The sequence below is a fragment of the Schistocerca americana genome, chromosome 4 (genome assembly GCF_021461395.2).
Source record: "Schistocerca americana isolate TAMUIC-IGC-003095 chromosome 4, iqSchAmer2.1, whole genome shotgun sequence".
Classification (NCBI taxonomy): domain Eukaryota; kingdom Metazoa; phylum Arthropoda; class Insecta; order Orthoptera; family Acrididae; genus Schistocerca; species Schistocerca americana.
In genome coordinates, this window is record NC_060122.1 from 725,485,802 (window position 1) to 725,508,671 (window position 22,870).

A 22,870-nucleotide genomic window follows, 5' to 3' on the forward strand; every position below is an offset into this window, starting at 1 on the left:
TCAAGCTTTCGCAACAAACTGTTGCCTCATCAGGAAAGAGGGAAGGAGAGGGGAAGACGAAAGGAAGTGGGTTTTAAGGGAGAGGGTAAGGAGTCATTCCAATCCCGGGAGCGGAAAGACTTACCTTAGGGGGAAAAAAGGACAGGTATACACTCGCACACACGCACATATCCATCCACACATACAGACACAAGCAGACATATTTAAAGACAAAGAGTTTGGGCAGAGATGTCAGTCGAGGCAGAAGTGTAGAGGCAAAGAAGTTGTTGAAAGACAGATGAGGTATGAGTGGCGGCAACTTGAAATTAGCGGAGATTGAGGCCTGGCGGATGACGAGAAGAGAGGATATACTGAAGGGCAAGTTCCCATCTCCGGAGTTCGGATAGGTTGGTGTTGGTGGGAAGTATCCAGATAACCCGGACGGTGTAACACTGTGCCAAGATGTGCTGGCTGTGCACCAAGGCATGTTTAGCCACAGGGTGATCCTCATTACCAACAAACACTGTCTGCCTGTGTCCATTCATGCGAATGGACAGTTTGTTGCTGGTCATTCCCACATAGAATGCATCACAGTGTAGGCAGGTCAGTTGGTAAATCACGTGGGTGCTTTCACACGTGGCTCTGCCTCTGATCGTGTACACCTTCCGGGTTACAGGACTGGAGTAGGTGGTGGTGGGAGGGTGCATGGGACAGGTTTTGCATCGGGGGCGGTTACAAGGATAGGAGCCAGAGGGTAGGGAAGGTGGTTTGGGGATTTCATAGGGATGAACTAACAGGTTACGAAGGTTAGGTGGACGGCGGAAAGACACTCTTGGCGGAGTGGGGAGGATTTCATGAAGGATGGATCTCATTTCAGGGCAGGATTTGAGGAAGTCGTATCCCTGCTGGAGAGCCACATTCAGAGTCTGGTCCAGTCCCGGAAAGTATCCTGTCACAAGTGGGGCACTTTTGTGGTTCTTCTGTGGGGGATCCTGGGTTTGAGGGGATGAGGAAGTGGCTCTGGTTATTTGCTTCTGTACCAGGTCGGGAGGGTAGTTGCGGGATGCGAAAGCTGTTTTAAGGTTGTTGGTGTAATGATTCAGGGATTCCGGACTGGAGCAGATTCGTTTGCCACGAAGACCTAGGCTGTAGGGAAGGGACCGTTTGATGTGGAATGGGTGGCAGCTGTCATAATGGAGGTACTGTTGCTTGTTGGTGGGTTTGATGTGGACGGACGTGTCAAGTTGGCCATTGGACAGGTGGAGGTCAACGTCAAGGAAAGTGGCATGGGATTTGGAGTAGGACCAGGTGAAACTGATGGAACCAAAGGAGTTGAGGTTGGAGAGGAAATTCTGGAGTTCTTCTTCACTGTGAGTCCAGATCATGAAGATGTCATCAATAAATCTGTACCAAACTTTGGGTTGGCAGACTTGGGTAACCAAGAAGGCTTCCTCTAAGCGACCCATGAATAGGTTGGCGTACGAGGGGGCCATCCTGGTGCCCATGGCTGTTCCCTTTAATTGTTGGTATGTCTGGCCCTCAAAAGTGAAGAAGTTGTGGGTCAGGATGAAGCTGGCTAAGGTGATGAGGAAAGAGGTTTTAGGTAGGGTGGCAGGTGATCGGCGTGAAAGGAAATGCTCCATCGCAGCGAGGCCCTGGACGTGCGGAATATTTGTGTATAAGGACGTGGCATCAATGGTTACAAGGATGGTTTCCGGGGGTAACAGATTGGGTAAGGATTCCAGGCGTTCAAGGAAGTGGTTGGTGTCCTTGATGAGGGATGGGAGACTGCATGTAATGGGTTGAAGGTGTTTATCTACGTAGGCAGAGATACGTTCAGTGGGGGCTTGGTAACCAGCTACAATGGGGCGGCCGGGATGATTGGGTTTGTGGATTTTAGGAAGAAGGTAGAAGGTAGGGGTGCGGGGTGTCGGTGGGGTCAGGAGGTTGATGGAGTCAGGTGAAAGGTTTTGCAGGGGGCCTAAGGTTCTGAGGATTCCTTGAAGCTCCGCCTGGACATCGGGAATGGGGTTACCTTGGCAAACTTTGTATGTGGTGTTGTCTGAAAGCTGACGCAGTCCCTCAGCCACATACTCCCGACGATCAAGTACCACGGTCGTGGAACCCTTGTCCGCCGGAAGAATGACGATGGATCGGTCAGCCTTCAGATCACGGATAGCCTGGGCTTCAGCAGTGGTGATGTTGGGTGTAGGCTTAAGGTTTTTTAAGAAGGATTGAGATGCAAGGCTGGAAGTCAGAAATTCCTGGAAGGTTTGGAGAGGGTGATATTGAGGAAGAGGAGGTGGGTCCCGCTGTGACGGAGGACGGAACTGTTCCAGGCAGGGTTCAATTTGGATGGTGTCTTGAGGAGTCGGATCATTAGGAGTAACAAATGGTACACAAATAAACTTCAAAAAAAAAAAAAAAATATATATATATATATATATATATATATATATATATATTTTAATTTCTTTTTTTTACAAGTTGCTGAAAATGAAACAAACCTACAATACACTCTTTTTACATCACAAGCACACTAACAACATAATCGCTTTGGTGAGCGTCACCTCTGAACACTTACACTTTTCACTTCTGCCAGCACTCGTTGTCCGACTCGGTCCTGCTTTGGAGGTCCATATAAATCTCGTGCTACTACAACCTTACGCCAGTGCACCTGAAAAATTCAGCTGGCCTCAGAGTCCATCCTTAAATGCTACATCTTAACCTAACACAATATCCCTCTCAAAATTACTTTAATCATAGTTTTCATGACTCTTACTGAATAACCCTCCTTTTTCAAGTCATCATGCAAAATTTTCTTTCCAATATTTCCATTTACAAATACCCTTTTTTAGTTAAAAGTGAACTAACTTTCCTACAAGCAGTTCCAAAGTGGCACATTTACTATTAATTTTTCTTCAATTTTTCTTTTTTCATCACAATGAATCAAACAAGTTACTGTTACATATAAATGTATACAAATTACTTCTAACAAATGGTACACAAATAAACTTCAAATTTCAGCCAGTGCTTATGGCTCTCCAAATCTGGTACAACATGTAACCTTACAAAACACAAAATTATTCATATACATACAATTTTTTTCCAGGCAATCTCCTGCAGTCCTGTACAAGAAAAACAACATCTGAAAACACATATAAACACTACACATTCCTTACACCTACTAATCTTAAAATTGTTCTATTGGCGTCTGGGGCACTTGAATGGTTCATATTCATATTTGGGTTCCTCTTCACTAAAGTCAACTTACGGTTTCCCAAGCCAGCCTTTTGCTGCTCTGTTACAATAATCTCCAACTCAGGTTTCACAAAATTCAACATCAGGTTTCTCTAGTCACATTCAGTATTTGTTACATAGTCATATCCATACTACACTCACTCAGGTTAGTAATGGTTAATAATGTCTCAATTTATTCTAGGTTATGTAAGGTTCCTTCTCACTTCTCTCATTTGCACATCCACCTGTTTTTAAGCTTTGATCCCGTTTTTGTTTACTTACACTACCTCACTCCGTTTACAAACATAGCCTCTCCTTCTTTTACCAACATTGAGCAGGCAACACCTTGCCTCTCACTCCTTTGTTTATTATTATTTAGCAGGCAACACTTTTACTGCTCTGTTACACATTACCATCGTTTTACAGCCAGCCTTGCTGCTCTGTAATTATTTCCTCATCACATACATTCTTATTGAAACATTTTCTCATTACCTTACACAAATATTCTTCTTACAACATATTACCATTATTTTTCAGACAGCCTTGCTGCTCTGTATCATACCTTAACCTCCCATACTAAAACAACCTCCCGAGGTTCTCACGCCATTTATTCACATACTTAATACTACGACTGAAGGCAACACCTAACCTCTCACTCCTTTACTGACGTTATGCAGGCCACACCCTGCCTCTCTTCCCAAAACAACCTCCTGGTACTCTCTCTAACGCTAGATAGTGAAGAAAGAAAGAAGATAGTAAAAAGTTCTGAATGAAATAAGGGGAAGGTTGACAATACGAAATGAAAGGAAATAGTATTGTCATATGACTCGAGACCTAGTGCTCATCACGCACTTAGCTCTGCAAAGAGTGCAAAGCCCTCTGAGGTATTTTTCATCTCTGACGCTATCCAACTCAGACGGATCCACTTCTTTACCTCCACCGTACTCGTTATAGCCTTCCATCAGTTTTTTGGTCTTGCAAATACAGATTGGAAAGTCAGTCAGTTCTGTATCATCACATGGTCTCTTACCTATGAAGGGTATTGCTCTAAGGTTACCATCAACTCTAACCATTACATCATTTGTCCCGAAATTTACCCATCCTGCATGTTTACTAAGAAAATCAGCACCCACCAGCATGTCTACACTTAGTCCACTTATTACTAAGAAGTTCTGCTTAATTACTACCCCCTTTACAACTATGGGTAGGAATACTTCTTGCTTTACCACCTTCTTGGTTTTTCCTGTTGCTACAATTATATTTAAGCCACTTACTGGCATCTTCACTACTTGTTTATTATCTGGGAGTCCATTCACAAAATTTTTTGACACAGCACACACCTCTGATCCTGTATCTATTAAACACTTTACCTTTTCATTTAATACACTTAACTCTATTATTGGCTGTCCAAAGTACTCTTTTTTGATTTCAGGTTTTACTTTGTCTAATAAATCCTGCACCGTTTCCCTTCTGTCAAAACCTGTCTTCTGGGTGGATATCACATTCATGCTTACAAGGTCTCCCTCATGCTTAATATTATCGCTATTATTAGTGGTAGCTCCTACCAGTCTGTCCACTAGTGCTAAATCGAAACATCTCTCTAGTGTTTCTCTTCCTTTACTCACCTCTGTTTCTGCAACCCTAACCCAGGTGTCGTCAGTAATATATATATCCTCCATTTATTCCTTCTTCTCTTCTTCTTTACGACCCTCAACTACTTCAAATAACCTATTAAGCACATCTTTGACCTCTGCTTCATTTCTGTTTCCACCACTGTCAGACAGATCCTCATCTGTTTCGCTGTGCAGATTTACCTTCACCTCCTGATTCAAAACCTTATTATCATTACTTATTTCTTCGACAAGCGTGTTCTTACTCTTATTGTTAATATTACTGTGCCCCATTAACTCTTCTTTAATTGATTCTGCTGTCTCTTGTTGCTCCCCGTTATTCTTCCCGTCTTTCGTAGCAACTATATTAATGCTAGGTGATTTTACTGGTGCCTTTCTTATGGATGGTTTTGCAAGCGGGTTTAACTGGGAATGCCATTGTCTATGAACGCTAGCATAATCGTAGACAGCTACAAGTTTTCCGACCGTGGTGCGTCACCGCTAACTGACGTCCTTCGCCAGCTGGTTGCGTCACCTCCTGACATCTGTCAGCTGTCTTCGTACTGCCCCCTGTCATTGACCCGATTATCATATGTCCTGCCTCTCCCTCGTGACCTACCTTGATATCTGCCTCCTCTCTGCACACTCATTCTGCTTATGTTTACATCAGTGCGATTGTCATTCAGCCTAACAGGAGGGCGATACTCTCTTCTCACACTTTCCTCCTCTTTGAGTACTGATTCAACACATTCTAGATATTGTCCAAATTTATCTACATTGTCTCTAGGTGCATATATTAATTTTATTCTTCCAATTCCAAGGTAACTTATTGTCTACCCCCAAAATGATTTGCTCCATTTCTACTTTATTATTAAGATAGGATAGAGTAGTTACCCACCTTTGTACAAAACTTTTTATTCCTTCTTTCTTGGGGTTGTATTTTTCCCCAGTCCAGAAATGGTTAAGTACATCCATTGCTTTCACTTACCCCAGTACTCCTCAAAGAAAGTGTGTTTAAATTCCTGTAATTTAGTATATTTTTCTGAGGCCAAGTTCTCCCAGATTCTTGCCTCCCCAATTAAGTTTGAAGTAATAAATCTGATCTTCTGCTTATCACTCCACACTTTAGGCAAGATATCCTCAAAGTCATTCCAAAACTCATGTGGATGTACACTTTTATTGGGATCAAACTTGAGAGACTGTTGATGGGTGACATAAGCAATCTCAGTGGATTCTACTATCCTACTAGACATAATGCTACCACTATTGTTAGTAACACACTGTTCTACTTTTGTTAGCCGACAGTCATGCTCACACAATTGCTCATTCATACTTTCACTGAATTGGTTAATATGAGTTTCCAAGCCAGTGACTTTATTTATTACCTGAACCCCAAGTTTGTCACACTTATCTTTATTTTCCTTCAATTTACATTCTAAGGCAGCGTGATTTATTTCACTATAATTTTCTACCCCTTTGATATATTCACGAGCCTTGACTATTTCTGAATTTACATGCACTTTAAATTGCTGGTGGTCATCAGTAACTTGTTTGCTTTGTGTAGTTAATTCACTTTTTACTTGAACAATAGTTTGTGTACATTCCTGTTGAACCTGATTTATTTCAATTTTTACATTATTACTAAGCACTGCCATGTTGTGCTTCCAACAATCTCTTAGATCTGAAATTTTTGAATCCAGCTTAGATTCTATTTCCTCACCCATATTACTCATTTTTGGCTCTAACCCACTCAGTTTTTAATCTATCTCAGAACACGTTTTTGTCATATCAGAACCTAATTTGGTAATATTAGCTTCCATCTCCTCACTTAATGAGGTATCCATTTTCGTCATTTTAGCTTCCATCTCGTCACTTAATGAGGTACCCATTTTCATCATATTAGAATCCATTTTCGTCATATTAGCATCTAAACCATTAAATTTTGCCAATAGACTCATTAACATACCTGCCACACTATGTTTCACCCCATCATTTACTGCTACAATGTTTCGATTAATATTAGCTACTGCTACAGGTAGATCTGAAACACTGGGATCTGATACATTCTGTTCCACCTCCGATCCATAATTAACACTTAATGACTCTGTCAAACTACAACTGAAATTTGGTTGGGACACATCCAAACTAAAGTTCATGGGATCATAAATCTCTTCCCCTTGTTCTTTCCCCCTATCTACCCTCAGTTCATCCTCTACATTTGTTTGCTTACACTCAGCCATTTTTTTTTTTTTTTTTTTATTTATTTTTTTTATTTTTTTATTTTTTTTTTCCTCCTCCACACACACAAAGTTTTAAAAAGCACACTACTTAACTTTGCACTTCTGATGTCTCCAACATGGCTAGCTGAGGCTGCAGGTCCTATCACCATGCACTGGGCCACCATACCAGTTTACGGGCCACCACTCCAGTCAACGCTGCCAACTACTTCCGCTTCATCTCATAGCTCGTACGAGGTGCATTCAAGTTCTAAGGCCTCCGATTTTTTTTCTAATTAACTACTCACCCGGAATCAATGAAACTGGCGTTACTTCTCAACGTAATCGCCCTGCAGACGTACACATTTTTCACAATGCTGACGCCATGATTCCATGGCAGCGGCGAAGGCTTCTTTAGGAGTCTGTTTTGACCACTGGAAAACCACTGAGGCAATAGCAGCACGGCTGGTGAATGTGCAGCCACGGAGAGTGTCTTTCATTGTTGGAAAAAGCCAAAAGTCACTAGGAGCCAGGTCAGGTGAGTAGGGAGCATGAGAAATCACTTCAAAGTTGTTATCACGAAGAAACTGTTGCATAATGTTAGCTTGATGTGCGGGTGCGTTGTCTTGGTAAAACAGCACACGCGCAGCCCTTCCCGGACGTTTTTATTGCAGTGCAGGAAGGAATTTGTTCTTCAAAACACTTTAGTAGGATGCACCTGTTACCGTAGTGCCCTTTGGAATGCAATGGGTAAGGATTACGCCCTCGCTATCCCAGAACGTGGACACCATCATTTTTTCAGCACTGGTGGTTACCCGAAATTTTTTTGGTGGTGGTGAATCTGTGTGCTTCCATTGAGCTGACTGGCGCTTTGTTTCTGGATTGAAAAATGGCATCCACGTCTCATCCATTGTCACAACCGATGAAAAGAAAGTCCCATTCATGCTGTCGTTGCGCGTCAACATTGCTTGGCAACATGCCACACGGGCAGCCATGTGGTCATCCGTCAGCATTCGTGGCACCCACCTGGATGACACTTTTCGCATTTTCAGGTCGTCATGCAGGATTGTGTGCACAGAACCCACAGAAATGCCAATTCTGGAGGCAATCTGTTCAACAGTCATTCGGCAATCCCCCAAAACAATTCTCTCCACTTTCTCGATCATGTCGTCAGACCAGCTTGTGCGAGCCCGAGGTTGTTTCGGTTTGTTGTCACATGATGTTCTGCCTTCATTAAACTGTCGCACCCATGGAACGCACTTTTGACACATCCATAACTCCATCACCACATGTCTCCTTCAACTGTCGATGAATTTCAATTGGTTTCACACCACGCAAATTCAGAAAACGAATGATTGCACGCTGTTCAAGTAAGGAAAACGTCGCCATTTTAAGTATTTAAAACAGTTCTCATTCTCGCCGCTGGCGGTAAAATTCCATCTGCCGTACGGTGCTGCCATCTCTGGGACGTATTGACAATGAACGTGACCTCATTTTAAAACAATGCGCATGTTTATGTCTCTTTCCAGTCCGGAGAAAAAAAATTGGAGGCCTTAGAACTTGAATGCACCTCGTAGTCAGCCAGATGTCGTTGTTATCAGCTACTTCAGTCGGCGTGATATAACCGCAAAATTCATCCGCCAAGTGCATCAAACACACTCACAGTTCATGGGCTATCATTGTCTTTCTGTCCACATGGCGATAGTTCACTCTTAATATTTGTCCTTTCCCCAGTTCCTATTTATTCGCGAGCACTTTTTTATTGTCCAGTTACACAACCACACGTGCTTTTAATGAAATGTTTCATTATCTTTCCCTGCCAATGCACCAATTGCGACGGATTTTACGTTGTTGCTGCAATGCTATTTCTTTTATAATTTTTGTTCACCTACCTCTTTACAGCGGTAGATCTTCGCACATAAACTCCTGACTGCAGCTACTTACGAGATCACAGAAAAGCAGTGTTGAGGAAACTGTAAACTCATAGCTACACGCCGGAGGCCACTATAAGTAAAATTTGCTGAAAATTTTCTATGTACTTTAAAGAAATGATTCGGAAAGGGAGTGTCACTCGTACTTTAAACATGAAGTTCAAATTTAAACCTTCAGTAGATCTTTATTGCTGTTAAGCAAGATCATCAGCCCACATTTACGAAAATTACTGAAGTTTCTGCTCACAGTTATCACCATACCTAAAATAGCCAGAACTTTTACCTTCCCAAATTCTGAAACCAATTACTTGTAACACAGTCAATGATTGGCCAATTACGAGTACTTGTGCACACAATATTCAGTGGTTGTCTTTAGTTAAAGTTTATGCTCACCATAAAATACTCAGTAAGAATATACTCAGTACCACCACGCTATATAATTCAAAGTTCACTCACGATTTTTGTCAGAACAAATTATCACAACACTCTAAAGTTTTCATAAACAGTTTCTGGTCACTACCAGATACCATTAACACTGGACCATAACGCGGAAGTCATCCCGAGACTTCATCTTACACATAATGCGAAAAGTCACATCCGGCATAACCGCCTCCAATCAAAGCTAGCTCGCGACTCTCCTTTCACTCTCCCACACTCAAAACTATTTCACCTCGCTAGGCGGCCAACCGTCTTGCTTCTCATTGGCTGTCAGCACTTACAACCAATGAGAACTCACTTCTAGGGCGTGGCTCGCGCCAAAATCTAGCAAGCACCAACCAATTCTCTAGGCTCATTGACGTCATCAAATTAAGTAACACAAAACTCTCTAATTAAATAAACAAAACAAAATGAACTATAAGCTTTACTCTACATCTGGAAATTTATTATGTAGTTGCGAATGTTCTGGCTGTCTTATACATAAGCATACATACTTGGACATCTGACATTCACTAGTAGGGGAACCACTAGTGGATTCGTTCCCACGTTACAGAGTTGGAACACTTGCCAGTTCCTGTAGAGAATTACATGAATGAGTTTTAATAATACCGAACGTCCCACATACTCTCACGCACGCATTCTCATTCACACACACCCTAACACACAATACACATATTTACTTAGAATTCTTGAAATTATTAATATAGAAAAGTCACAGAGGTTTTCTGAAACTAAAAACTTTCCAAATTTATATATGAACACTGAAAGTGTTATCAGGTCATCGTACATAGTCACTGAAGGTGAACTATTACATCACTGTATTTATTTAAATTCTTGACTGTTGGAAAATTATGTTTTTTTTTTATGGAATTTTACTAACTTCCAAAATACAACTATTTTTGATCTCAGACTTTGACATATTGTTTGTTTTCACAACAGAAAGTTGTACATCAAATATGACGTTCCTCAGGTTATTCCTTTATTAGTTATTAATATTTTTAGTTTCGTATAATGTAAGTGGCCTGCCAGCGCCATTCCACTGCTTTCACACGCGCAGCTGCAACAGATGGTCGTGTTGTCAGTCTGCAGGACACAACTCTTCCGTTACTTACTGTATAATACTCTACCGGCTTACATTACAGCCCACATACATTCTGAAGTAAAGCTTTTAACAGACAAATGGGTGATCGCACACTAGTTGCGACGCCACACTCCGTCAGTCCTACCTGGTAAGGATCCCACACCGCGCAGCAGTATTCTAAAAGATGATGGACAAGTGTAGTGTAGACAGTCTCCTTAGTAGGTCTGTTACATTTTCTAAGTGTCCTGCCAATAAAACGCAGCCTTTGGTTGCCTTCCCCACAACATTTTCTATGTGTTCTTTCCAATTTAAGTTGTTCATAATTTTGTACCTAGGTATTTAGTTGAATTTATGGCTTTTGGATTAGACTGATTTATCGTGTAACAAAAGTTTAATGAGTTCCTTTTAGCACTCATGTGGATGAGCTCACACTTTTCGTTATTTAGGGTCAACTGCCACTTTTCGCACCATTCAGATATTTTTTTCTAAATTGTTTTTCAGTTTGTTTTGATCTTCTGATGACTTTATTAGTCGATAAATGACAGCATCATCTGCAAACAACTGAAGACAGCTGCTCAGATTGTCTCCCAAATCGTTTATATGGATAAGGAACAGCAAAGGGCCCATAACACTACCTTGAGGAAGGCCTGAGATCACTTCTCTTTTACTCAATGACTTTCCATCAATTACTACGAACTTTGACCTCTCTGACAGGAAATCGCAAATCCAGTCACATAACTGAGACGATATTCCATAATCACGCAATTTTACTACAAGCCGCTTGTGTGGTACAGTGTCAAAAGCCTTCTGGAAATCCAGGAATACGGAATGGATCTGAAATCCCTTGTCAATAGCACTCAGCACTTCATGTGAATAAAGAGCTAGTTGTGTTTCACAGGAACGATGTTTTCTAAACTCATGTTGACTGTGTGTCAATAGACCGTTTCCTTTGAGGTAATTCATAATGTTTGAACACAATATATGTTCTAATATCCTGCTGCATATTGATGTTAACAATTTGGGCCTATAATTTAGTGGATTACTCCTACTACCTTTCTTGAATATTGGTGTGACCTGTGCAACTTTCCAGTCTTTGAGTATGGATCTTTCATTGAGTGAACTGTTGTATATGATTGTTAGGTGTGGAGCTAATCCATCAGCATACTCCAAAAGGAACCTTATTGGTATACAGTCTGGACCAGAGGACTTGCTTTTGTTAAGTGATTTAAGTTGCTTCACTACTCCAAGGATATTTACTTCTACGTTACTCATGTTGGCAGCTGTTCTCGATTCAAATTCTGGAATATTTACTTCGTCTTCTTTTGTGAAGGGTTTAGGAAGGCTGTGTTTAGTAAATCTGCTTTGGCAGCACTGTCTTCATTAGTATCTCCATCGTTATCGCGCAGAGAAGGCATTGATTGTTTATTGCTGCTAACATACTTCACATACGGCCAGAATCCCCTTGGATTTTCTGCCAGGTTTCAAGACAAAGTTTCACTGTGGAAATTGTTATAGGCATCTCACATTGAACCCCATGCTAAGTTTAGAGCTTCTGTAAAGGATTGCCAATCTTGGGGATTTTGCTTCTGTTGTAATCTTTGTATGTGTATTGCCTTATGATAAATAAAATAAATTTCATTAAATATCTCCAGGAAGTCTTAATTGCTTTTCTCAGGTAGAGCTTCCATGTCTTCACAATGACATTACACGAGTGCTGCAGTATTTTGATGGACATTTTTGTGTGAAAGAATTTTTACAATTTTGAAACTTTTTAGGTCACAATTATGTGGCAACTAGAGTGCAAAAGTGTGTGAAAGTGTTTGTGCCAGTCCTTATACCAACTGTTTCAACCAGATAAAAATAATATTATGTCTTCAGTGCTCCTAAAATCATTAAATAATATTGAAAATTTGTTTTGTCTGTAATCTATGTTGTTGTGAAATGAGAAATATAAAACCAAGTCATATGCAGTGTGCCTGTACTGCCATTTAAATGCGACATGTCACAATTTCTCGCTCTCTCTCCTCATAGAGCACAAAAAGCATGGGTAATGGTGGGGAAAATGTACAGTGAGGCTGAATGCTGTGGCACTCGTGCCAAACAGTGGTCTGTAATTTGAAATCTTGATTACCCCTGACTTAGACAGATACAAATTAGTACATCAATGTAGGTATAATATAAGGAAAGGCTAAGTGACTATATAAACAAAAACTGAATTCCATCCAAACAGGCCTTGAAGGCTCCCATGACATCCTCAGCCCACAGGTGCCGTTGGATGCAAATATGGGGGCATGTGGTCAGCACATCTCTCTGCCAGAAGTTGTCAGTTTTTGTGACCAGAGCTGCTACTTCCCAAACAAGTAGCTCATCAATTGACTCAGACAGGAGCTGAATGCACCCTGCTTGTGAACAGCACTTGGCAGACTGGACAGTCACCCATCCAAGTGCTAGCCATGCCCAACAGCACTTGATGGTAATCTGACAGGAATTGGTGTTACCACTGCAGCAAGGTCATTGGCTGAATATATTCACAAAAAGTGGAATAAAATCATAGGCCATAGATCTATAAGAATAATGCAGTGAACAGCTTTTGAATGACATGCTTCAGTAATATATTTGGAAACAAACACAGTAGGACTCAAACAGTGAATGTTTTAAACTTCATTAAGCAGTTAAAGAGGGTACTAATAAAATAGCTTGAAATCATTGTATGTGAAGATATCAACAGTAATTTCATCTCAGATATTTCTAATCAAGAGCATTTACTGGTACTAATGTCTAATTTTGGTTTGCCCAACACGGTAACATTACTAATAACAACAGAAGGGTAGAATGCAACATCGATTAATTTGTTTTTAAACATGAAATAGACATGGGTCATTATTTATCTTAACATGATGATCAAACTGAAACAATAAAGCATCTCCAGCTAAAAGGTTTAACTGAGAAAGGAAACATACAGTTTCACAGAATCACAAATGCTGAGGAAAAGTTTATCAAGGACACGCATGGGATGAGAAGGATAATTGAGGTACTGAGAACCATTAGGGCTCAGAGCACAGAAGCAAAGCTTTGAGAAAAATAGAGGTTTCTGAAAATCAAATTTGTAGATAAACCATCAGTCTCATAGGTCTGAACTGTTTTTTAACAAAGTCCTTATGTCCTATACTTCCTATGAAAAAATAATGTATCCAAAAATTATGTTATGAAATATTAATTACTATTTAAAATTATATTTATTATAATGTTAATTCACAAAAATTCCATATGTAGGCTAGTGACAATAGTGTCTTTTGACTGTCATAAAGCTTATAATAAATGTGAAACTAGAATCAGAACATAAAGAACAGATACTAAATGCGGCATGCACACACAGTTATGACCTATTCCAAATCTTCATGGTCCTGGTTAACATTTTTTCACTAAGCACATTCTGTGGATTGAGATTTAGATAAAACTGCTGATACACCACTGATTATGAAGTATTACTACTACATACATGATGTAGACATTAAATTATGTCATCAACCATAGATATCAATTGGACAGCACACAGCAAAAAGTAATGCTTTTTGTTTTGGGCCCATATACAAATGAATATCTGAGAAATTGATGTGAAGCTTTCCATAAATGTTCACATATACAGTGTGGATTTAGAGATAGAGATAAATCTGGTTCACCATAAGATAACAGATGTCAGGAGCATGCATACATGCTATAGTCTTAAAATTGATGCCGACATGCCTTAGGCCGATATGGTTCTCAATTCTTTCTCAGACATATCCTTACAACATTATTAATACTATTTTTCTTTACAATGGGTCAAGGACATCTACAATGAAAGCTAATCCTAACATATGGGATCAAAATACATTGTCCAGTCACATTTATGTGACCACCTATCAAAAACCTAAGTAACTACCTTTTGTAGCATGAGATCTACAGGAAGAGAATAAATGAGGTTCTGGAAGGTACTGACAGGAATGTGGAACCATGCTGATCTAGTGCCATGGCCAGCTGTGCTAGGTTTCTTGGTTGAGGGTCCATGATGTGAACAGCCCAATCGAGGTGGTCCCACAGATTCTTTACTGTATTTAAATTCGTGGAGTTTGTTGGCCAGGGGAGTAAAATAAACTCATCGTGGGGCTCTTTGAAGCACACATGTAAACTGCGAGCTGTGTGACACATTGCATTGTCCTGCTGGAGGATGCCAACAAGTCAGGTAAAAAAAAGGTGCATGTAGAGGTGGGCATGGTCCCTCGGGATATTTATTGTGCCATTCAGAAAAATTTGATTACCCAGGAAATGCCACAAAAACATTCCCCAAACCATAACACACACAGGGTTTGCATTCAGATGTTTCACACTGTACACACCAATGGCTATCTGTCTGATGGAAAAGGAAATGTGATTCATTTGCAAAGGTCATTTGGCACCACTTAGTGGACATCCAGTTGCAGTACTGGCTTCCAAATTCCAGCCTTTATTGCTAATGAACAGCAGACAGCTTGGTTGCAAGAACCCTGCACCTGCTGCAGGGGCCCATACACAGTAACATTCACTGAGTGGTCATTAATGAGACACGGTTGGTTGACATTTGGTTGACCTGGGTTGTAAGCTGTCGACACTTGCATGTCTGTTCACCCATACACATCTCTGCAGCCACCTTTCATCCCTTTCATCTATGGCCTATGGTGCCCACAGTTGTGTCAGTACCAGTTTTGGATAGTGCCATTTTCCCATGCACAGTGTACTTTAATCATAGCAGCACATGAACAGTTTACAAGCTTTGTCATTTTGAAAAGGCTTCCACCCTTGGCCTGAAAGCCAATGTTCATGCCCTTTTGGACATGAGATAAATCACTCTGTTTCGACATTATGACAACAACTGCACTGTTTTCTGCATTCCCCGGCGTGCTTTATGTACCCTTCACTGCTAGTACTGCCACCAGCCATCTGTGAGCAGTTATTGCACATTGACATAGAAAATAGACCGTGTTCACATTAATGTGATTGGACTGTGTATCTTGTCCCAGGAGGGAAAAGCTTTATTTAGTACAGAGGACTACCTATAATAAAAATATGAGAGCATGAAAGCTAATCTGTAAGTGTCTTTTCATTGTGCATGTCTTCAGCTTGTTGTTTCTTTCATATTCAGCTGTCAGGGCTGATCTTTTTTATTTCCAACAACTCATTAATAGATGTGCTATGGAATTTGAGTCTTACAGGTTAGTATCTTGTTACTTTTGAATTGTATCTTGCCCTGTGCATCAATCATACAACATGGTTTGAAGTGAACTACCCTTCTCTTCAGCATTTTGTGTGTCTCACTAAGGCTCATTCTTGTTTTTATTGACGAAAATATCTTTAAAATGTTCTGAACCCCCAGAGTTACTGTTATTCTGTCCTCACAACTTCCCAGTTATAATTGCCTGCTAATCAACCAAAACAAATGTGATATTGCCAAGTGCAGTGGAAAATACTGTGACTTCAGCAATCAGTATGTACATAGCTCACCCTTGTACTTCAAATGTTTGATTTTCCATTTCAGCTTAACATTATGGGAATATGAACAATTGTGTGTCGGTGGGTGGGTGGATGGGTAGGTGGGTGGGCAGGCACATGCCTGTAGGATAAATTGGTGTGTGTGTGGGTGTCTATGCAAACTAAATTTTTCTTCATGTTTGTTCCAGCCATATGATGCATACTTTGCTTTCAGACTCCCAAATAGTTTTCTTAGAATGATATTAATTTTTATATGTACTTTTGTACATAGATATAACAAATGTTCAAATAAATTTGAAAATGAAGGAAAAAAAGACTGGCTTATAGCTTCCAACATCCTTAGTTCTATCAGTGGTGTCACAGGTTGTATCAGTGGTATGACCAGAGCAACTATAAGGCATCTTTCTATGAGTGGTTGCTTTATGATTGCATATTGTTAATATAAGGTGTATAATTACTGTTGTCATTTTACCACTATGTCCTGACTTTTTTTAAACAGTGTTATAATGCTATCAGATTTGGTTATTCTTCCATTTTCTTTCCATTGTACATCAAAAAGCATATATTACATATGGTACAATTAACAATTAATGTTGTTATAGTTCTAAAGAATTCCTTAATGTATTACAATAAAAATGTAGTGTTTCACTAGAAAGGTAGACAAATGCCTTATCAGTTAAGTTTGGGTTCTCTTGTCCAGTGTTCCCCTCACCAATTCCTTTCTCCTCACTACAGATGGAGCCTGTGATTCCAAACACTAGGAGAATGTTTGTATTTTTTATAAATTTCTGTTGGCTGTACATGGAGTTGCATATCCTGAAAATATTGGCCAGCTCATCTGTCTCTTGGTGAATGTAGCAATTTCTTAATGGAGTGTTGTTATATCTCAGTTTACTTTATTTTCACCTTTTTCCTTCACAGGCTCATGATAAAAATATATTATTTAAGATTTTTAGTTATTTATTTATTGGCCTTCACTTACAGCCACACAGCTAATCCAAGCATACAATGTCTTAAAAGGTTAATACAAATTGCAATTCCTTGTAGAATAATACAGAAAATCAAACATATAATGTCTTGGACATTAAACCAAAATAAAAGTCCAGACAGAAACACACAGGCCCCTTATCTTAACAATAAGGTTTCAAACACATACACTCACCTCCACTCACCTCCTTACACACACACACACACACACACACACACACACACACACACACACCAACTTAACTGTTACATTTCAGTTCCAACTTTTAAAACAAATGTCTAAGTTCATAAACAAGAGGATTAACATATGAGAAGGAGGTGCCTGATGCGTGCAGACCAGCTCCATAATCACCCAGTGGGCTTCCCTTTTCTATCAAAGGCAGACAAAGAAGATGTGATTAATGTATTGGAGCTCCTTGCAGCCATAATATGGCGATGCTACAAGGTGGAGTCTATAAAGCTGTTGTCATTGCCAGCAGTGGTAGAATTTCAACCTGCCAATGATCCTCAATATATCAGAAAGATCAACTGTATTGATGCTGTGCGTACTTGATACAACAGAAGTTATTTAGTAGGATAAATAACAACTCCTTTTGTCCTTACCAATTGATGCTAGTGTTTGCACTGTGAAGAGTGAGTCCATAAGTATTACGATATGGATACTTGCTATGAACATGCCATATCTTAGTGCTCGTTTAATGGCTAGGAGTTCAGGCATGTTATTTAATGCCTCTTTAAGTAAGCAAAATAGTTCACTCTTTTTTATTTTTAGTACCTACATAGGCACAGTTGACAGAATCCTTGTATTTGGACCCATTGGTACCTGACTATTGTTCAAGGAGGCTTTCTAAATTGCTGTTATTGATTTCTTGGTTCTCAGAATATCCCAGATCAATACCTTTTAATCGGTCTTAGTCTTATAGTTAATTATGTTCACTTTTACTGAAAGATGAAAATGAAATCAGCATGGCTAGATGGTGAATTCAATACTGTTATTCATAACAAGTCTAGTATCTTTACCACTGCACCTCCTCAGCTGGTACAACATAACACATCCATGTTTCCTTTGCTGAAATGCCTTTTACAATTTCTTATTTCAGTTCAGCATCTACAAACATACTTTGCAAACTACTGCAAAGTGAATGGCAAAGGATACATAGTATTGCACTACATATAACATTTTCTTTTGTTCCAATCATATATGGTCCATGGGAATAATAACTGCTTAAATGTGCCTCTGTATGCTGTAATTATTTTAATCTTGCCTTTGTGGTTCCTTTGGAAGCAGTACATAGGAAACTGAAATATATCTCTAGATTCTTCACTTAAAACTGGTTCTTGAAACTTCATAAGTAGACTTTTGTGGGATGAGTGACATCTGTCTCCAAGGATCTGTCACTTCAGGATTTTCACAACTTTTGTGACACTCCCTCATCGGTCAAACAGATCTGTCACCATTCATGCTGGCCTTTTTCACATGTGCTCAATAACCTTTTAATCCTATTTTGTGTGGCTCCCACACACTTAAACAGTATTCTCAGATGGATCACACAAGCAATATGTAAGCAGTCCCCTTTGTAGACTCACTACATTTTCCCATTATCCTACCAATACACTGAAATGTGTCACCTGCTTGACTTATAACTGAGTTTATGTGATCCCTCTATTTCATATCTCTACAAACTGTTACGCCCACCTATTTGTCTGAGTTGATTGATTCCAAATGTGATTCATTGATGTCACAGTCATATGGCATTACTTTTCTGCATTTTGTAAAGTCCACAGTTTCACACTTATGAACAGTTATAGTAAATTGCCAATCTTTGCAACATTTTTATTAATATTAAGTGCCAGATAATTCATAAATAACATGAAAACATATACCACAACACAATACCCTCTTCCTAAAATTACTTGTACTTCTGTCATTGACTCTCTGTCCAAGATAATAACATTCTGCATCCTCCCTGCCAAGAAGTCCATGATTTACTCACAAATTTTGTTTGATACCCCACATAGTCATACTTTACAGTGGCATTGTATTTAATTAAATATTTCATCCATTGAATTGACTTGATTCATGCCTTTCAGCTTGTCATGTGAGAAGAGTGTGAGTTGAGATTTACATGACTGATGTTTTGAGGTTCCATGCTGATTGGCATAGAGGAGATCACCCTGTTCAGGATATGGTACTCATTGTATATGAGCTCAGAATATGTTCTAAGTTCTTTAACATACATGCATGAGTGAGATTGGTTGGTAGTATAGCAGATGCCTTCTGCTACCCTTCTTGCGGGTGGATGACACCTGGTCTTTCTTCCATCTTCTATGCACACTGTTTTATTCAAAGAATGTAAAATATATTATTCTTAAAATTGGAAACAAGTTGATGGTAAATTCTGTATGCAATCTGACAGAGATTCCATTGGACAATTTTCTATGTTTATTTCAACAATTGCAGCTGTAACTGAGTACCAGTGATAGTAATATATGTACAGTGGTGTGGGAAGTTAACTCTAGCAGTGATTCTGCCTGTTTCTTTGTAAAGGAACTCCAGAAAATGCAGTTCATCACCTCTGCTTTTGCTTTGCTACCTTCAAATTCAGTTCCTATGTCATACATGTGTGTATGGAGCCTAACTTTGACTCCAGTGGTAGCCCTTATATATGATCAAGACCACTAGACTTACCAGTGACAATCAAGGGTATGTGCAATGATAGAGCATGTACCTTTGCAATGGAGACGGTGTCCATTGGAAAGGAAAGTACTTGTGGTACCTTGATAAATGAGTTTCAGTAGTTCAACAACACACCTACATAGACAGAACTTTGAATCACCACACATATAATTTAGTACAATGCTATCTAAGAATGCAGTTTCGTTGGGAGCTGTCTGGTAACATGTGAAATGACATCTGTTTAGTTACTTATTTTCCCCATATGTTTTTATGTTTTAATACATTTTCACTTTTGTGGCTCTAAAGACCTGTTCACTGATTATGTTACATTATCTGTCTCTCATTAATTTTACTAACTTTCTCGCCTAGTGACTAATTTTTTCCTATAACTTTCTTTTTTTTCAGTTAAGATATGCTGGAAGACCACCTCTAGCAGCAGCAGCTGTTGGCGTTGCTCAATGGCATCAGAAGGAAGCACAAAGTGTGATTAGTCTACCATTCATTACGAAATAGGTAGTACCTGAATCTCATTGCAGTTAATAACAATGATAAACAATTAAGAGAGACATTTTGCTCAGTTACAATGATGTATTTTTTTAACACTAAAGCAGCACTGCTTTATTTCTTTAGTTTGTTTTGTATGATTTGATTTTTATTTTGGCCATATAATACATTCTGTGTAAGGGATGTATCTGTAACATAGAGCAGATCAGGGAATATAGTATTGCATTAACCTTTTTACCTATGTAAGATCCTTTCACAATGGACATTATTTTAGTTATTTCTGTGAGCAGCTGTGTGAATTTTTTGTTACAACCCACTGACGGGCATAAACAATGTCTTAGGCGTACATTTTATTTATCTGACATCCTTTACACATAGATAATACTTTAGTTATGTTATTGTGTTGCTGATCCCTACATGGAAATTAAAAATGACATCAACATTCATATTTGTGTTTCAGTTACCAAGCAATAAATACAAACTAGAGATTGCAATTCATCCAACTATTCTCCTGAATTTCCAGATCAATAGGTAAAATTTCCCTGAACTGATTTTTCTGCTATGTGAGAGCATGTTTTACTTCACTGTTGTAATAGTTTTGAATTTGCAACATCACTTTGACTATTTTGAGGTCAGTCTGGATTGAAAAAAGATGTACATGAAACTACCTTTTTTTGTTTTTTGAGAAATATTGTTCAGGTGTAAAATTGTTACAAAATTATTTCACAAAATGTTTTATGTTTCATTATGTATCCACTGTGAAAACTCAAACTGATTATGACTGTATCATCATAAGATTTAGAAAAGCGGGTCAGTTGATTCCCCCTCTCACTCTAATTCTCCGCTTATATGGTCTATCAATGAGAGGTGAATGAATGTTGCTTTGGCCTGTCAGGAAGGCATAACTACTCTCTCATCCAGGCATAATGAGTTTGAACAGTTCATGAGGGAATCAAGAGTCTATTGAAGGTGAGGGTGAGTGCAGAAAGATAAACAGATTTCAGTAAGAATCTTTATTGACACACCAAGCTGAAGCAGATGTAGGTGCGTGCTCTCATCCAGCGGGCTCAGCCTGACACCAAACTACCACTTCTCTGTGCCCGTGCGGTGTAGGTGGCCACGGCTGGGGACCACATACACTACTGAGGTGGGATGCCGACGATGTGCTGCGGTGTGGGTAAGCTGGTGCCATCACAGCATTCTTTCAGGCCATAATGACAGTTAGCACAGGTAGTGGTGACTTGACAATGGCCTGCTGAACCCACAGGATCCTGTGAATATCCTGGTTGTGTCAAAGTTGGACCGCAAGGAGCGTGGCTGGCAGCTGCCTGACAGATGCTGTCTGGCCCAAAACACAGGTCCATTGAGCTTGTCACAGGACATTTTTGCTCCCCTGAGGGTCATCGAGCCCACCTATTTATAGCATCCCTGTGCCAAGTTGTTATGCTGTCTGGCACTGAAAGCACACTCAAGCAACTACACTGAAAGCACACTCAAGCAACTGGCGCAATACTGTGTTAGTGCCTAGTTAAGGTCTTGTACCAAATGATAACATGATGCCAGAGGGCTGGCAGTTCAGATGTGGATCACCCTGCTTTCTCATTCCTCTGCATTATAGTATTCCATCCACACTGTAATAACACCTTCTGACACACACTCTGCATTTTTAGAGAAGCCTTGCTCTATATTCACGCTCCTGTGTGCAACATAAGAGATCATTTTAACTTCATAGTTTGCAGATTTTTCATCCAGAATACCTACAATTTACTTAGCATATCACAGTTTGGGTTCTAAAATAGTTGTTCAACTGAGAACACTATTTATACATTTGCTCATCAGATAGTACATTCCTTAAATAATTTTATATCACCAAATGGTATTTTTTATGATCTCTCCGAGGCCCTTGATTGTCCAGTTGTGTAGAAAAAATAGTGTCATACCAACAATTGATGTAGCATACAGGAGTCAGTAACTAGAGTAGGATGCTCTAAAATTTTGGGCTTACACATTGGTGAAAGATTGAATTGGAAAAAGCATATTACTGAGTTTTTCAAATAATTACTTTTGCTCTTCATATAATTTCTGACCTTGGAAACAAACATATCAACTTGCTGACATATTTCACATATTTTCATTCAATAATGTGGTACGAAATAATTTTCTGGGGTAACTCATCACTTAGGAAGGAAGTATAGGTTGCACAGAGGTGAGCAGTAAGAATAATATGTGGTGTTCACCCACAGATGTCACATAGGCACTTCTTGAAGAAGCTAGGCCCTTTAGCTGTGAAATTCATCATAAATAAGCCATCACAATTTGAGAAGAACAGTGATGTACATACCTACAACAATAGAGGGAAAAATGACCTTTATTACCCATTCTTAAAGCTGTCAGTGGCTCAGAGAGGTGTTCAATATGCAGCAGTAAATTTTTTTGATCATTTGCTCAATAACATAAAATATCTGACACGTAATGAAGCAAGTTTTAAATCTAATTTAAAAGGATTTGTCCTGGACAACTCTTTCTAATCCTTTCAAGAATTTCTACTTAAAAACTGGTGTCAAGTAAAAGAAACTGTTTTTAAGTGTAGTTGCATGAGTAGGGATAAAATGATAGTGTATTCATTAAAGTTAGCACTCATAATATATACGTATCTTGTAAACTGACTTGTTCAATATAAAACAACCTTTGCATGCAGTAAA

At 39.4% G+C, this 22,870-nt stretch overlaps 1 protein-coding gene across 1 annotated transcript in view; it reads left to right on the top strand.

The window, feature by feature from the left end:
• Positions 1–20,614, top strand: part of LOC124612717 (probable 2-oxoglutarate dehydrogenase E1 component DHKTD1 homolog, mitochondrial) — a 348,152-nt gene extending 327,538 nt beyond the window's left edge. Inside the window, exon 19 of the mRNA XM_047141074.1 lies at positions 20,070–20,614. Within this exon, the coding sequence (XP_046997030.1) occupies positions 20,070–20,177 (108 nt within the window). The 3' untranslated portion in view covers positions 20,178–20,614. The remainder of the gene's footprint in view (positions 1–20,069) is intronic.
• The last annotated feature ends 2,256 nt before the right edge of the window (positions 20,615–22,870 follow it).